At 35.2% G+C, this 18,865-nt stretch overlaps 1 protein-coding gene across 1 annotated transcript in view; it reads right to left on the bottom strand.

Moving 5' to 3' along the window:
* Window positions 1-18,865, bottom strand: part of pggt1b (protein geranylgeranyltransferase type I, beta subunit) — an 86,556-nt gene that overhangs the window by 20,036 nt on the left and 47,655 nt on the right. The window contains exons 4-5 of the mRNA XM_028805277.2: window positions 2,887-3,038; window positions 2,121-2,253 (exon numbers count right to left, since the gene is read on the bottom strand). Coding sequence (XP_028661110.1) covers window positions 2,121-2,253; window positions 2,887-3,038 — 285 coding nt within the window. The remainder of the gene's footprint in view (window positions 1-2,120; window positions 2,254-2,886; window positions 3,039-18,865) is intronic.

Raw genomic sequence — 18,865 nt, 5'->3', positions numbered from 1 at the left:
TTAATATCTTGTTCCAGGTCATCAATGCATTGTACTACCATATCACTTTTTGCATTTAGCTGTTAAATATTCCAGTTTTGATTTATTACAAATTTGTATTTTTTATTTAAGATTTCCAACCACCTGTATAAACTAGTTGTCCCCACAACTAGACTAGATTATGCACAAAACACACAATGAATTGGGCTCATATTACATTCAATAAGTATATAAATCTACACTTAAAAAATCAACATGACATTTGCTTTTTTTCACTTTGCTTGTTGTTTGTCATACATATGTTATCTTCTTTTTGTTCAAACCATTCCAATTAATCTATTAAATTTGCCACTTAAAGATGACATGTAATTTTTCTCTGGATTATTTTTTTTTTGTTTTTGTTTAACATGGGAACTTTTCCATGTTGGTTACCAAGTATGTTTAAAAGGATTGTGGCGATGATAAGCGAGGGTGCAAATTTGAAGAAACTAATGCCTCATGAATTTAACACTACTAACTACAAGCTGGCAAAATAGAACTGTTAAAGTGACAAGGTGCTAGTAAAGCACTGTGTGACATTACATGCCACATACACTTTTGTTGAGTGGTTTCAGCTGCCCTCTAGAATTTCCCTTGTGACCTCCACTTGGAGAACAACTGAGTTAGACTACAAGCTCCAGATGTTTTTATTGTTTCTTTTAAATGAAAGTACTATAAATTTTCTTCTCTTTAAGCATTATGAAATAAACTACAAAACCTAAACGATGACAATTTGTTTTTTAATGTTATATTCATGTGCCTCTACACTCCTTTATGCCCGTGGGTTTAAGCCTAGGTAAGTCAGTACATTAACCTGGCACTGATCAAGTTAATACTACTGTTAGTAATAGTAATATTAATAACAATAAAGTGCATGTACTATTCAATATTAGCTTTGAACATACATTTTCTTTATTATTGGAGTATTTTGTGAAATCAGACTACTCCTACTTTATTGTAAAGTCAATGCACTAATCTAGTATTCACAAGCTACAATTTCATGCAAAAATGTATTTTTGTTATCATGAAAAGGATCACCGTTTCATTCAACAGCCAGAATAAAAGAAGTATACAGTGATCCCTCGCTATATCGCGTTTCGCCTTTCGCGGCTTCACTCTATCGCGGATTTTATATGTAAGCATATTTAAATATATATCGCAGATTTTTTGCTGGTTTCGCGGATTTCTGAGGACAATGGGTCTTTTAATTTCTGGTACATGCTTCCTCAGTTGGTTTGCCCAGTTGATTTCATACAAGGGACGCTATTGGCAGATGGCTGAGAAGCTACCCGGCTTACTTTTCTTTCTCTCTCTCTTGCGCTAACTATCTGTGATCCTGACGTAGGGGGATTGAGCAGGGGGGCTGTTCGCACACTTAGACGATATGGACGCTCGTCTAAAAATGCTGAAAGATTATCTTCACGTTGCTACCTTCTGTGTGCAGCTTTTAAGTATGCTGCACGGTGCTTCGCATACTTAAAAGCTCAAAGGGCCTCTCTCTCTCTCTTTCTTTCTCTCTCTGCTCCTGACGGAGGGGGTGTGAGCTGCCGCCTTCAACAGCTTTGTACCGGCGGTGCTTCACATACTTAAAAACAAACAGCCCTATTGATTTGTTTGCATTCCTCTCTCTGTTTCCTTTGAAGAGGAAGATATGTTTGCATTCTTTTAATTGTGAGACAGAACTGTCATCTCTGTCTTGTCATGGAGCACAGTTTAAACTTTTGAAAAAGAGACAAATGTTTGTTTGCAGTGTTTGAATAACGTTCCTGTCTCTCTACAACCTCCTGGGTTTCTGCGCAAATCTGTGACCCCCAGCATGACAATATAAAAATAACCATATAAACATATGGTTTCTACTTCGCGGATTTTCTTATTTCGCGGGTGGCTCTGGAACGCAACCCCCGTGATGGAGGAGGGATTACTGTATAACCAAAACACTAAATCTACTATGCAAAGCACAAAGACACTAAATTAAAAAGATGCACAAATCAGTTGTGGTTGGCATTTTTTCAAGTCCTTTGTATTTCCTGAAAACTGTTTTATTTAAATATTTTCTTTTATTCAAGTAATATCAGAAAAATCCTCTGACCTTTATGACTTACCATACTCCGTCTGATGTAATCTATTGCTTTTTTCACATCCATGCCTGACCAATCATTGAGCATATAGCAGATGCAAGCTGCACAGTAGACAAACCTCATGTCATTTTCACTTCCTTCTGGAACTGCATAAAAACTAAGAAACAAAGTTGATTTTAAAAGTCAGTTTCATAAATGATTGGGTCAGTTATTTTCATTTATGGCCAATGCATTTTCACTACCACAAACAATCTGTACTTTACACATACAACATTTTGGCTTCTTTGTGGCAAATTAACAAAAGCAATATATGTTATTAACAAACAAGATAGTTATTTGTTTAAGAAAATAACTGCATCTTGATTATACCAACCCAGCCACATTAATATGTAAAACAAATAATATAATAATTTATATACACTAAAATGTATTTTTACTGGAACAAACAATCAGTACTTCACATATTCACTATTTAGGCTAATTTGTCACACATTAACAAAATCAATTTATGCTATCAACAAACAACATTTTTAGTTTAAAAAAAAAAAGAGTGTATTCTAAGATTGTCAAACCAACCCCACTAATTTCTAAAACAAAATAAATAAATTTTAGTTCAGAGCTTCACCATTTTACTCTTAACACTAGGCATTTCTTCAAACCTTCATGTCTCGATTTGCAGAGCTGAAATTAACTTGCAAATCATTGTAAAATCAATCAGTTTAAATTAAAACAACTTAACAGTTAAATCTACATTTTCAGTTGTTTTTAGTGGATGTACATGCTACTTTACCTTCCATCTTCCAACTGGAGTGCTTTCAGTCCAGCCAAGCATGCTTGCTTATTCACACGACTTAAGTCATCTCCCAAGATAATCAGACAAGCCAGTCCAGTATAAGTCATTGCAACATGACCACTATCATAGGGGTGATTCACACCTGGACCCTACAAAAATATAAAATTATGTTTTAATTGCTCATTTTAAAACTCACAAATTTAATATAACTACTATGGAAATGTCTCCTGAAGGAATACTCCACCCAAAAAAAAAATATATATATTTTTTATACTTAAAGATGGTTTGTAATAATTACTGAGAAAACATTTTAACCTAATGTTTTAATAGGGAACAGTGATCATGAAGGTTCTGATATAATAGACCTCAACGGGGACAAGCAGAGGCAAATGCTGAACAACAGCCACAATATTAAAGTTACTCATGCCAGCTGCTTCACATAGTCCATGTTGGGTATCCAGTTATATGCTCAAAGAGCCCAAAACTTTTTTTTTTTGCTAATGTTCTGTTAAATAAATACTTGTAAAAAGTAAGAGCAGTGCACAATAGTGACATAGATTAAACTGAATTTTAGATTTGGGTTGAGATTTTTAATTTCAAAAGCTTGTGTTCACTTGAAGAATCTGGAAGAATTTATGGACATTATCAATTTTGACAGGAGTATTCTTATAAGCCCACTTCAAACTAGGAATCATCCCAACTTTACATGCTCTACTTTATTCATAATGGCACTCAAGATCTCCCTCTGAAAATGTGGTTACTAAACTTCATGAAGATTTATTTTAGAGTCTGATATTTTTATTTATGAAGAATGCTTCTCGTTTTTTTTCAGGCTTATTTGTCTTTTGGAGAATAAATAATATGAACTTATTGTTTAATGAAGACTTTATATCAGTTTTATTCAATATTCAAGATTCAATAAGCATGAAGGTAAATTATAATAAGGGTTGCAATGCTATTTTAAAAGTGGCATAAGCTTTAAAATGACAGACATAACTAAATCTAGAATTTCAGCTTGATCTGCTTACCAAAAGATATTAACCAAACCAAACTAGCGTATTAAAGACAAGTAAAATAATTAATCTATATCTAAAGATATTAACTTTACAATAAAAAATTTCTTAATACATTTTAAAATAAGCTTTATAATAAAAATTTAAAGAATTAAAACCTAAAATTTTGTTGTAAGAAAGCGTTTCTGATTTTAATAAATGGTTCCTTAACATTAACAGTATTTACATGAAACAAAGTAGTGAAGTGAGAAAATACATGTAATTTTTTAAAACTATTAAATGTTAACAAAAATCAAGAAAAATTATATAGTAGAGTACTGAAATATATTTCTGTGTGATATACAGTGGTGTGAAAAACTATTTGCCCCCTTCCTGATTTCTTATTCTTTTGCATGTTTGTCACACAAAATGTTTCTGATCATCAAACACATTTAACCATTAATCAAATATAACACAAGTAAACACAAAATGCAGTTTGTAAATGGTGGTTTTTATTATTTAGGGAGAAAAAAAATCCAAACCTACATGGCCCTGTGTGAAAAAGTAATTGCCCCCCTGAACCTAATAACTGTTGGGCCACCCTTAGCAGCAATAACTGCAATCAAGCGTTTGCGATAACTTGCAATGAGTCTTTTACAGCGCTCTGGAGGAATTTTGGCCCACTCATCTTTGCAAAATTGTTGTAATTCAGCTTTATTTGAGGGTTTTCTAGCATGAACCGCCTTTTTAAGGTCATGCCATAGCATCTCAATTGGATTCAGGTCAGGACTTTGACTAGGCCACTCCAAAGTCTTCATTTTGTTTTTCTTCAGCCATTCAGAGGTGGATTTGCTGATGTGTTTTGGGTCATTGTCCTGTTGCAGCACCCAAGATCGCTTCAGCTTGAGTTGACGAACAGATGGCCGGACATTCTCCTTCAGGATTTTTTGGTAGACAGTAGAATTCATGGTTCCATCTATCACAGCAAGCCTTCCAGGTCCTGAAGCAGCAAAACAACCCCAGACCATCACACTACCACCACCATATTTTACTGTTGGTATGATGTTCTTTTTCTGAAATGCTGTGTTCCTTTTACGCCAGATGTAACGGGACATTTGCCTTCCAAAAAGTTCAACTTTTGTCTCATCAGTCCACAAGGTATTTTCCCAAAAGTCTTGGCAATCATTGAGATGTTTCTTAGCAAAATTGAGACGAGCCCTAATGTTCTTTTTGCTTAACAGTGGTTTGCATCTTGGAAATCTGCCATGCAGGCCGTTTTTGCCCAGTCTCTTTCTTATGGTGGAGTTGTGAACACTGACCTTAATTGAGGCAAGTGAGGCCTGCAGTTCTTTAGACGTTGTCCTGGGGTCTTTTGTGACCTCTCGGATGAGTCGTCTCTGCGCTCTTGGGGTAATTTTGGGTCGGCCGGCCACTCCTGGGAAGGTTCACCACTGTTCCATGTTTTTGCCATTTGTGGATAATGGCTCTCACTGTGGTTCGCTGGAGTCCCAAAGCTTTAGAAATGGCTCTGTAACCTTTACCAGACTGATAGATCTCAATTACTTCTGTTCTCATTTGTTCCTGAATTTCTTTGGATCTTGGCATGATGTCTAGCTTTTGAGGTGCTTTTGGTCTACTTCTCTGCGTCAGGCAGCTCCTATTTAAGTGATTTCTTGATTGAAACAGGTGTGGCAGTAATCAGGCCTGGGGGTGGGTACGGAAATTGAACTCAGGTGTGATACACCACAGTTAGGTTATTTTTTAACAAGGGGGCAATTACTTTTTCACACAGGGCCATGTAGGTTTGGATTTTTTTTCTCCCTAAATAATAAAAACCATCATTTAAAAACTGCATTTTGTGTTTACTTGTGTTATATTTGACTAATGGTTAAATGTGTTTGATGATCAGAAACATTTTGTGTGACAAACATGCAAAAGAATAAGAAATCAGGAAGGGGGCAAATAGTTTTTCACACCACTGTATGCATAAAAATCTAAGCAGTGCTATAACATACAAGCATTATACTTTATTGGAAAAGACTGCATAATACAAACATTAACAGTCCCTATGCTATATCCACATTTATGACAAGCTTTTAGGTTCATTAGGCTTCTACAATGTTACTGTGAAGTAAGATCTTAATATCAAAATGCTCAAAAAGCCATTTGCAAGCACTGTCAAATAAAAATCATTTTCCCTGGCACAATACAAACTACAGTTGCACAATAACATTGATAATTATTTGACATTTGTAATTCTTTTAAAAAATGGTAACTGCAAGGTGGACCATTTTCTCTAAAGACTTTTGAAAGAAAAAACTTTATTTGTACCCAGGAGGAAATGTGGCTTTTTACAGAAACTTGTTAAATAAATAAATAGATACAGTAATCCCTCGCTACTTCGCAGTTCACTTTTCGCGGATTCATGACTTTGCGGATTTTATATGTAAGCATATCTAAATATATAACGCAGATTTTTCACTGCTTCGTGGGTTTCTGCGGACAATGGGTCTTTTTACTTCTGGTACTTGCTTCCTCAGTTGGTTTGCCCAGTTGATTTCATACAAGAGATGCTATTGGTGGATGGCTGAGAAGCTACCCAATCAGAGCACGCAGTTAAGTTCCTGTGTGCTGCTGATTGGCTCAGCAACGGAGTGCTGCATTAACCAGGAAGTCTCATCTCACTCATTCAGCATTAACGTGCTACTGCTTCAGGGGCCGTGTCCAAGCGCCAACAGAAGATGCAAATGATTGCAGAAAAGGTAAAAGTTTTGGATATGTTGAAGGAAGGGAACAGCTACACTGCTGCAGGACACCATCACAGCATCAATGAGTCCACGATTCTTTTTATTTAAAAAGAAGGAAAAGCATATAAGATCTACGGCCGCAGTGTCCTTTAACCAGGGCGCAAAACGAGTTGCAAGTGGACGTGATAAGGCAGTAGTCTGGATGGAATCTGCTGTAGGAATCTTTGCAACAAGGTCAATGACGTCATGACCGCCTACAAGCTGCTACGTGTACTTCGCTATACAGTAAGTGTAAACTTATCTACCTATTTCATATTGCTTAGCAGTTGTCCCTGTTATTAATAAAGTAAAGGGTGGGTTGTAAACAATACAGGGAGGGTTTAAAAACGTCCAAATACACGTTAAATAATTAAATAAATATGGTGTCCCTACTTCGCGGAAATTCAGTTATCGCGGTCGGCCTTGGAACCCATGATAAGTGAGGGATTACTGTAGATACATAAATACACACACACAAACTATGGTCTGAACACACAGCAGAATGACTAAAATGGAAGAAAATTTAAAAAGAATGAAAAATTCATATGTTACAATCACAGTCACGATTACAGTGAGGCATTACGAAGGCATATTGCTGTTGATATATAGGAGCCCCAGTAGTGTTTCTTGACACACTTCTTCTAAATAATTTATTGGCAGAAAGTACTCAATGTTAGTGTGTCTGAGAGTGGAACATTGTTCATAATGGCACCCAGTTTTGTTTTAATTCTCTCCTTTGGGATTCTAGAATGTGTCCCATAACTCAATCAGCCCTTTTAATTAGCTTGTTGATTCAGTGGGCCTCTCTTGAAGTGATGCTACTCGCCCAGCAACACTACAACGCAGAAAACTGCACTTGCCATCACAGAGTTATACAAAATGTGAAGTATGTTACTACCCATATTACAGGAATGCAGTCTCCTAAGAAAAAAAGAGACTGTTTTGCTCTTTCTTATAGAGTTCCTCTGTGTTCCTAGACAAATTATTAAAGTAATCATTAAAGTAGACCCCCCCCACCCAGCTGAGTACTGGTAGGAGTGGACCACATCTACATCCACTACTTGAATAGTGACCGGACATAGAGGCTCTTTAATGTGGCAATGATCTTCAGCCTAGATAGCTGGACAGGACTTTTTTTTTTTTCTTTTAAATACCAATTCTATTCATGGTTTAAAGAATTTATGGTTTAAAGAATTTGTCCTTCCTGATTAATCATTGAACCAACTTCAGTCCCATTCAGAGCACCAAAATCACATCGTGCACTAGAAAGAATTACGTTGGGTCTATCAGGAATGCAAGTGTTTAACCTTTGTCCAAATGAGCATACTGCCAGAAACCGGCTGCCAGAATTCCTCCTCAATTTAGCATTGCGCATATCTTGTCATTGCCAAGTCAAAGGAAAACAAGTGAAGGGCTAATATTTGTTTTTCTCCACAAACAAATGAGGCACTATGGCTTATTAGGTAATTAGCTAGCAATCAAATTCACATCCTAGCATGGTGTGCAAGAGGGACAATGAAAGTGGTGTGAAAGGAGTAAAAGTAAGGAAGGCTTGACAAAAAAAGTTACAGCACACTCTGCCCTTCTATAGGGCTATACTAAAGCCAGAAAATGCTGATAAGCTAGTACGTGCCCAAAAAAAAAACTACAGTATCACTAGTTCTTAAGATGTGGCAAACTAAAGTCTGCACATGTAATACATATAGTACACACATACAGTTAGGTCCATAAATATTTGGACAGAGACAACTTTTTTCTCATTTTGGTTCTGTACATTACCACAGTGAATTTTAAATGAAACAACTCAGATGCAGTTGAAGTGCAGACTTTCAGCTTTAATTCAGTGGGGTAAACAAAACAATTGCATAAAAATGTGAGGCAACTAAAGCATTTTTTTAACACAATTTCAGGGGCTCAAAAGTAATTGGACAATTGACTCAAAGGCTATTTCATGGGCAGGTGTGGGCAAGTCCGTCGTTATGTCATTATCAATTAAGCAGATTAAAGGCCTGGAGTTGATTTGAGGTGTGGTGCTTGCATGTGGAAGATTTTGCTGTGAACAGACAACATGCGGTCAAAGGGGCTCTCCATGCAGGTGAAAGAAGCCATCCTTAAGCTGTGAAAACAGAAAAAACCCATCCGAGAAATTGCTACAATATTACAAGTGGCAAAATCTACAGTTTGGTACATCCTGAGAAAGAAAGCAAGCACTGGTGAACTCAGCAACGCAAAAACACCTGGACGTCCACGGAAGACAACAGTGGTGGATGATCGCAGAATCATTTCCATGGTGAAGAGAAACCCCTTCACAACAGCCAACCAAGTGAACAACACTCTCCAGGGGGTAGGCGTATCGATATTCAAGTCTACCATAAAGAGAAGACTGCAAGAAAGTAAATACAGAGGGTGCACTGCAAGGTGCAAGCCACTCATAAGCCTCAATAGAAAGGCTAGACTGGACTTTGCTAAAGAACATCTAAAAAAAGCCAGCACAGTTCTGAAAAAACATTCTTTGAACAGATGAAACCAAGATCAACCTCTACCAGAATGATGGCAAGAAAAAAGTATGGAGAAGGCGTGGAACAGCTCATTATCCAAAGCATACCACATCATCTGTAAAACACGGTGGAGGCAGTGTGATGGCTTGGGTGTGCATGGCTGCCAGTGGCACTGGGACACTAGTGTTTATTGATGATGTGACACAGGACAGAAGCAGCCGAATGAATTCTGAGGTGTTCAGAGACATACTGTCTGCTCAAATCCAGCTAAATGCAGTCAAATTGATTGGGCGGCATTTCATGATACAGATGGACAATGACCCAAAACATACAGCCAAAGCAACCCAGGAGTTTATTAAAGCAAAGAAGTGGAAAATTCTTGAATGGCCAAGTCAGTCACCTGATCTTAACCCAATTGAGCATGCATTTCACTTGTTGAAGACTAAACTTCAGACAGAAAGGCCCACAAACAAACAGTAACTGAAAGCTGCTGCAATAAAGGCCTGAAAGAGCATTAAAAAGGAGGAAACCCAGCATCTGGTGATGTCCATGAGTTCAAGACTTCAGGCTGTCATTGCCAGCAAAGGGATTTCAACCAAGTATTAGAAATGAACATTTTATTTCCAGTTATTTAATTTGTCCAATTACTTTTGAGCCCCTGAAATGAAGGGATTGTGTTAAAAAAATGCTTTAGTTGCCTCACATTTTTATACAATCGTTTTGTTCACCCCACTGAATTAAAGCTGAAAGTCTGCACTTCAACTGCATCTGAGTTGTTTCATTTAAAATTCATTGTGGTAATGTACAGAACCAAAATTAGAAAACAGTTGTCTCTGTCCAAATATTTATGGACATAACTGTAGTTTTCACCACAGTGCATCTTCAAGCTATTTATAAGAAATGTATTAAATATTATTAAGGAAGAAGATGTAAGGCTATGAATATTACTCCATTTCACTTTCAATTCTTTTTATTTATATACGTCTTTATTGTCATTTACTTGTTTAAAATAACATTTTGCCAAATATTAAAGTTTGTTTGTTTTGAAAGAGTAGGTTAATGGCTAATTTTAAATGCAGACCTATACATACTCAAAACAATAATTTTAAATATGAAACAATCTAATCTAAATTACTGATTGACTGACCTACTATAAACATAATGGCACATCTCAAAAGTCCTCATTCAGTGCTAAATTTAAAAAATGTACCATGGTGTGAGTTATCTATTGCAACTAAATGCTACCTCTCTCACTGTAGACACTGGTGAGATACATAAATCTTTGTTAATTATGGAAACAAATTTCAAATGGAACAAATGGTGTCAAATGTATTTTTTTCTCTGCACACACTTACTGACCACTTAAATGAATACACCTGCTTGTTAACACAAATAGTCTGCTACTCCAAACAACAAATCATGTGTCTGTCACTTGATAAATATAGCATGGACACTTGGTCAGAAAATTTAGCTTTGAAACTAAACATTACAATGCTTAAGACATGCGATCGAAGAGAAAATGTATTTATTTATTTTTCTGGTATCTGACGGGTTGGGCTCCAACATTTCAGGAATAACATGCAGGGGGTGGTATCGTAATATTGTTGTGAATGTGTTCCAGGAAAAATTTAAGGCACAGAATATCAAAGAGGATTACTTAAATGACACAGCATACCTAAGCACTGTTGCTGACAATGTGAATTCCCCTGACAAACACAGTCTGTCCTTTTTCAAATGGATACTGCAAGCAGAATATCACATGATCTCACAAAACATACATCATTCAATAAACATGGCAGTAGTGTCAGTTTATTCCACTGGCTTGCTTAATTCTCAGATCTAAATCCAAATAAGCACATGCTGAATAAAGAGAAAAAGAGACTGTGGGTAAACTGCATGATGGTATTTAGACAGTTCAGTCAATAAGAAATTTTCAGCACCTTGTTGAGTCCACACACCTCAAAGAGTTAAAGTAGTTCTGGGGCAAAGGAAGAGCCTACCCAATTCTTAAAGGGTATACTTAAAAAGTGACTATGAGGCGTGTGTGTGAATGAATATATATAAATAAAAATATAGGTCCCCACTGGAGAAGTACTAATGGCAAACCTCACACAAGCAAACAGGAAGCTCAGAGAGGATAGATTTAGTAAAAGAAGGAAAGACAGGACCCCTTCTGGTCATGCATTGCTATATGAAATAAAGTACCATTTACTTGGTGCAGAATTCTGTTACAAATTTTGCAAATACATATCCAGGAATTGCAAGAAATGTACTTGATAAGATAATGTAGATAAAAAAAAATATATAGAAAATTATCCTAAAAGACCCTGGTTCTTGGTTTACACTGGGCAGGTTTTTTTTTTTTTTTAGAAATTAATCTGTTGCCAATATACTCAGTCAGTAAATTAAGATATCAAATATCACTTGCTCATGTAAAATTAATTCATATCTAATTGATTGCCAGGTTAGACTTGAGGTGGAAAGGGGATTTTACATTCACCATTTTTCTTTAAAAATGGGAGTGGCAGATGGCTACCAAAATTGACTAACTCTGTCAAATAGTGGAAAGGAAACACATGGTCTTCCTTTTGCTGCTGAAAATTGGAAGGGTTCTCTCTCTCTTCTCAGTAAGGACCTGCCTATCGCGCATCCTTTGGTGTTATATCCGTTATCTGTGGGCAAAATTGGATAGACCACACATCTATTAAGGGAAAACAAGGTTAGGTTAGGTTAGATAGATGTCTATTATCTAATAGGAAAATTTGTAATTACCCAATACACAATGAAAAAAAAAAATAGTTTTCGGTTATGTCTTTTTACTTATTAACTATATTCTATTGAATGATTTAATTTCATATTTGAACTGGAAACTTTGGCCTCTCACATTCTCATACTGGGTCCTTTTGTGATACAGCTGATCTGCAAGAGGGCATAATCTTCATATTTACATATAATTAGTAATTCTGCAAAATAGGTTAACTAACATCATGTAGAACATGGACTAGCCTAAATTTATTAACAGTTGAAGGAAAAAGTCTGATTAGATTTCTGTTTTATCGATAATGCTATTAAAAAAAGTAAAACATTATTTAAAATTACAGCCAACACTGGCATGCTATTTTATTTATGTCAGTACTTCTAATAAGATAGATGGAGATACATGAGTTCACAACTAAACAATGACCTTGGCACTGATACAGAAATGTCTTAAGGTCTAAACATTACTGTTAAATTGTGTTCTTTTTGTAGTTTGTTTCTCTAAATAGGAGAATGGAACAAGCTCCAAAGACATGTTACTTTTATATTAGTATAGGTCTTCACTGCTTATTTTGCGCTGGTTATGCATAGACTGGAGAACTGTGAGACCTCAGTGCTTATTAACTGATTAATTCACTCAAAGTTAAAAAGATCATACTAAAAAAAAAAGGACATACTGTAGATTTATCCTTAATAAATTCCCGAACAACATTAGTATTACGTTGTTAAATATATATATATATATATATATATATATATATATATATAATCATACAAAGCCTTTGGCCATGTTGTTTTCGCACTACACTTTTTTGTTGCTTATGCTTTTAAAACTGACAGATGTGCTTGAAATGTATTGAATTTACAAGCATGGTAAAATATTAAAAAATCCCAAAGATGACAATGTGACAAAACAACATATTTTTATTTTACCAGAAATCTATGTATAATTTACAAATGGCCATCTATTGAAAGTGACTTCTGAAACTGTAATCAGCTGTGAGTAAACAATGATATACTACAGAGTTAATTTTATGGGGCTACACTCTCCCAAGTGTTTGTGCATACTTACCATGGTGCAATTAATCTGAAATTTTCAATGACACTACTGACATGTGGAGCTTAATTCAGCCCAACTTCATTTAAAGAGTCCATGGATTTTGTATGAATACTATATGCTGTGGCCAACACACATGTTCTGGCTCAATCCTTGCCAAACTCCAACTTTACCAAACCACTGAAAATGAAGGAGATCGCGAAAATGAAAATGAGCTGCTGTAACATTTTTACATATCTGTTAATTTGAGTTTCAGAATTTGTAAATACAGTGGAACCTCGAGATACGATCACCTCTGTATAGCAGTAGCGAGCTGCAGGGCGATCTGCGGTGTCTGCGTTTCTCACCTAAGTGCACAGGTGGGAAACTGCCCACATCCATGATTTGTCCTGTGGCTGATGGGCTGCAGCTGCCATGTCTTCCCCGCATATATAGAGAAGCGCGAGCCGGTTAAGGGGGAGAAGAAGTAAAACAAAAGAGAGGAGAGGAGAGAGAACGGAGGTTGCAGGAGGAGGCAGGAATCCGCAGCAGTAGGAAGTTGGTGCGGGAGAGCGAGCGAGTGCAGGCTCGCCTGTAGCTGAACAGGCGAGCCAAACAGCTGAAGCAGGACGGTGTAGAGAAGGTCAGCTGCATTAAGTGTCTCGCCTGTTGCAGAGTCCGCATGGGAGAAGCAGGTGAGATGCTAACAGAGATGAAGCACCGGGGATTGTCATCTGTTTTTTGAAGACTGCTTCCTGTTGACGTTTTAACCTCGTGTTAAAGGATTGTTATTCTTGTGTCCTTTAAACCTCCACTTCACAACTGTTTTAAGGATTATTTATTTAAAGATTTATTGAATGCTCTACTGCACTTTGGACACCCGTTTTGATTCTTTTAATAATCAGTTATATTATTTACCAGTGTTATTTATTAAAGGTAGACTACAGTATATATAATTTATCAGTGTTATTTGTTAGGAAAATTGATTTTTATGTTAATATATTTGGGATGCGGAACGGATTAACTGGATTTCCATTATTTTCAATGGGGACGTTTGTTCTAGATACGAGAAATTCGCTATACAAGCTCAGTGCTGGAACGAATTAAACTCGTATCTAGAGGTTCCACTGTAATGGACTTGCTTTCACCTTTAATAAATGCCGAAGCAAAAGGGTCACTTTGAAACGGTTCTACAAATGAGTAAGGAAATTAAAAATCATTTCAGATATAAACAACACTATTGTGTGTACTGTAGTCTTCTCTGTAATGAAAGATGCATATCCTCAGCATCACCACAGTCAGAATAAAGGACAAAAAAACAAACACACACAACTAAATGTAGGTATGCTAGAGATACCATAATTTCAGATCATATATAGACAGATGAATTGGTAAAAGTAAAGATGTTGCTACATAATGTAGAAACTGTGAAGCAACAGGCAACTCATTTGGCAAAGACTTTTCAAAGTGATAATGACTAAAATTATGTCACCCACTCATGTATGTTGACGTGTCTAACACAACAGCAAAAATTCAACCACACTTTGGGCATGAAAATTATTAAATATTTAAAATGCCTAAAGACAGTAAACATGATTTGAGATAAACATAGTCCAGATAAAGTTTGCAAAGAAGACTACTGGAGAGTAAATAGCCAGCATCATAAAGTAAAATGAAACACAACCAGTATGTGTAAAGTCATAATAAAACTGAAGCACAAAGCTTCAGTAAAAAAAATGTAAAAAATGATCATTTGTTTTCTTCTTAAATGTTGTTACAAGCTTTATTTAAAGGTAAATAGGTCCAATATTATTTTTCTTGACTTTGCAACAACAAAAACTGATATTTCAAGAAGGATGTGTAATAATTTGATATACACTCTGTAATATTTATAATGCTTACCCACACCCTTGCCATACTAGTCATGTGCCATCAATTTTCTATCAATTATACATACATGTGACTTACTCTTAAAACATTTATTACATTTATTACTGTAATTTTGGGATGTAGTTTCATCATACAAGGTGTGTGCTTCTTATTTAGTCAGTACTTGCCTAACAAGGTTTCATGAAATAAGTCATACAGTAATGCCTGGTGAGAAACTGCAAAGAAAACTCTCTCTCACACCCAGTACGTGGCTCAAGGGTGAAGCATTAACTTATCAGGTTAGTAAAAAAAAAAAAAAAAAAGTGTAAATTATGTTTGCTTGACTTTTGAGAAAGTGTACATTATGTAGATACAGTAGAATATGTTGTTTATTAAAAACATAGTCTAGTGCATTTCTGCACAAGGGTGTCCAAAAAAACTAGGTTCAAATAATAATCAGGGTGCTGACTAAAGTTCTCCCTTAGTTCACAATGACTTCCTCTTTCATTCACTAGATGTACAGTATATGGTAAATTGCATGAATGAGTGTGGTTGTGTGCGTTGGTGCTCTGGTATCCCGATTTCACAAAATACTATAAAAAAAATAAGATGTTAAAATAAACATACATTTTCACAGAAACTAATGGATTTTTAGCATAGCCAATCTACATGAGCATGTTTTTTTTTTTTAATACTAAGGAAAATTAGATCTTCAATATAAAGACATTTGAATATGTGGAAGGAGACATGATGACTTAGAGGTAAACTGAAATTTTTTAAATATATACACTAATGCTGTCTAAAAATTGAACAGGGAACCTCCAATTTTACCTTGATCTTCCTAAGGGTAGCAAGATATTACAGCAGTTACCACTGCTCTTTATTGATTCAGTAAACCTTGTTTAAATTCCACAAACCTAATAGTTAAATTTCCTTGATTAAAGACATACAATTTCTTTATTTCTAAGGAGAGGTGTGGAAACCATATGTGCATGACAAAGTAGAAAATCCTACAAAGGTTATGAAATAATTATTATTGATATTTGTTTACTTTTTTTACTATTATTACTGTTTTTTTAATAATACTACAAAGGTAAATTAAAAGTATTTTAAGCATGTGTGTCAGTGTGCTCTGCAGTGAACTGACAACACAAAACTGGATATTTTTGCCATATTTAATAAATGGTAGATTGCTTTAAAAAGACATCCTTTCAAATTTAATGTTACTGATTCTATAGTAGAGCTGTCATGATACCAAAATTTCAAACTTTGATACAATACTAAGAAAAGTACTGAAATTAAATACAATTTTCTATACCCTATACTGTATATAATGGAATTAAATTAAAAATGGTATTTAAATAAATTGCAATTCTGTATGTATTAAAATCTTAATATTTATGGAAACAAACAATAGAAATTTTAGGCATTAAATGCAAATGTTTGTAAAAGTTAAGAGAAAGGTTCTGTAAACAAAAAGTAAACAACTTAGTATTATAAACGTTTGTAAACATTACACATAAAAATAAACATCAAGTAAAAAGAACACACAAACAGACTACTAACATACTTATAGGGCTTTGCCTAAATGAAAAAGTGCACATTGCATTTTTGTGTATGTAAAACAATTTCTTATAACTTCCACATTTTTGCAAGAAAGAGTAGCATGTCAACATGCTCTTTCGTGATGCTATAGTATGCTTTTTTTGGTGCTGCAAATGAACCCTAATATATTAAATACACATTCTGAAGTACAGCTGGAAGTAAATGAGCACATGGAGGAATAAAGCCACTGTTCAAACAATTGAGTACTAAAATTTTATGGAGCTTTTCAATATATTGTAATTTGATTAAATATAATTTTGAAATCAAGTGTAATAAAATATGGACCTGCATTTCCACCTCTCTTTCGCTTGTTTTGGATGTCTTTACTCCTTGTTCTTCAAAGAAGATTTCAGTGAGATCTTTAGCTATGATGCTGCTGGTATCTCACTGGAAAAAACAAGATCAGTGTCTAGTAAAGTCCTGGGGGAACTTGTTTTAATTACTTCTAATAGAACTTTCAGCATCTTGCATTTATTTATCTTCTCCATCCAGTATATCATTTTTAGAAAAAGAAGTTGCGCTTATTTAAAAAAAATGTCCATTTTGTTATAGTTGGGATGTGTAGGGCATGCAGTTTTTCAGCCATCTATCTCCAAAGGCTGTGGGATGGAGACTTTATTCTCTTTTTGATACTGAACATTTCTTTTCCAGTTGTTCCCCTTTCTCTTTAAAATAATAAAAAATTGTTTACAAAACAAAAAAAAGTTATACACTACAGCAGCAGACTGTGTGTCGAGGGCTTAAAAATAAAGGGAATGACAGAGCACCTGTTGCCCAACTGTCCACTAAATGAACAGCACTGAATAAAACTGGATTGCAGATAAAAAAAAATAATTGCACTCCCTTGTCTGATGTGTTCAATGTTTAACAGAATACAAAAAACATTTTAACCTGTTAAAAAAAAAAAAAAAAAAAAAAAAAAAGACACCACATACCTACTTCAAATGTAACAGTTTGCAGGTTTACACTTATTAATGTTTCCATAATTTACTAATAAGATACTGACTCGCTTGTAAATCTTGCGGTCTTCCCTGCACATTTACCACAAGCAAAGGCAGCTTTCTTTGTCAGTCATGCAGGCTAGTGAAAGTTCCAATGCTTTGTAGTTTCCACCTTATTAACACCAGTGAGTGTGTTTTAAATGGGGCTGCAACTCAAGCCATGGCCAACTGGAAGTGCATTTATGATAGCCTGTAGAATCGAGACCATGAAAAATAAGTATTCAAGTAATTTAAAAATGATAAAATCAATAAATCAATATTTTGATACTTTTGACAACCCTAATGTTTAGATACTTTAGGAAGATGATGTAAAGATGCTACAAACAGCAGAGAATCTTACTTGGAAAATGTATCTTCATAAAAAAACAGTATGATTCTGTAAAATAATCAGTAACATGTATGTTTTTGCTTCAAGCTGTACAATGATGTACTAAGAAATACTCAGTTTTGAGTGGTAATGCATAAATCTGTTGGACAGACAGACATTTCTTGAATTCTTTGGCTGCAATTACACTTTATTTGTAGACACCTTTTTAAAAAAAAATCTGTATTTATAAAAAAAAAAAGAATTGTTTTGAATATAAATTGATGTAATATTACTAAACTTTCAAAAAACAAAGTAGCCTACCCTATTATTAAACTCACCCACCACGTATGCTCTTGTCTCCCTTAAATTTTAGCCTGACAGATGAAGCTGACCAGCAGGAAGCCACAAACAGAAGGCACAAGCCAATAAAAAACAAAGTCAAGGTTTGATTTATACATGCAACTGTAAAGTAATATTAACTAATGTCATGTTATTATACTGTAATCCTTCTGCAAATAAAGGAAAAGCATATGTCTTATATGATGTTGTAATCAACAGAAATTTAACAGCTCCTTTTCACATTTCTGTTGATCACAGGTACATCGGAAAGTACAGCATGAATCCTATCCAAAACAGGCATCATAACAGCGTACAAACCTGAGAACACTCTGCGGACAGTTCTATTTAATGCCAAAAGCTAGAAATCTGCATGAGAGACACAGAAAACAGTATACAGTATGCCAAGCAATGCATGACCAGCTATATACAGTAAATGGGACAAACATCTAAAACACTCAAAACATGCATACAAGAAAACTGCAATTTCTGCAACGCTGTCAGAAAGAAGGGCCCACAATTTCTAATATATGTACATACAAGTTCAACAGACACACATTTAAATGTGCCATGGTGCAAGTAAAATTCAGGGCTAATACTAAAAGTGCCAGAGAGCTCGCTAAATCGTGGCTCTCAAATGAGAATGCCATTAACAGACATCTTGACATGAACTCAGCATATGCAGGCTTAAAAAGAAGAATATCTAAATAATAAAAAAGACTTTATGACAAACACCCTCCAAACCTCACCTTACTGATCCCTTCCTTACACCCCCACCCTCTCATTTGC

The sequence above is a fragment of the Erpetoichthys calabaricus genome, chromosome 7 (assembly GCF_900747795.2).
Source record: "Erpetoichthys calabaricus chromosome 7, fErpCal1.3, whole genome shotgun sequence".
Lineage (NCBI taxonomy): Eukaryota > Metazoa > Chordata > Cladistia > Polypteriformes > Polypteridae > Erpetoichthys > Erpetoichthys calabaricus.
The sequence above is the reverse complement of the archived record's forward strand: the minus strand, read 5'-3'. Positions and strand labels throughout refer to the sequence as shown.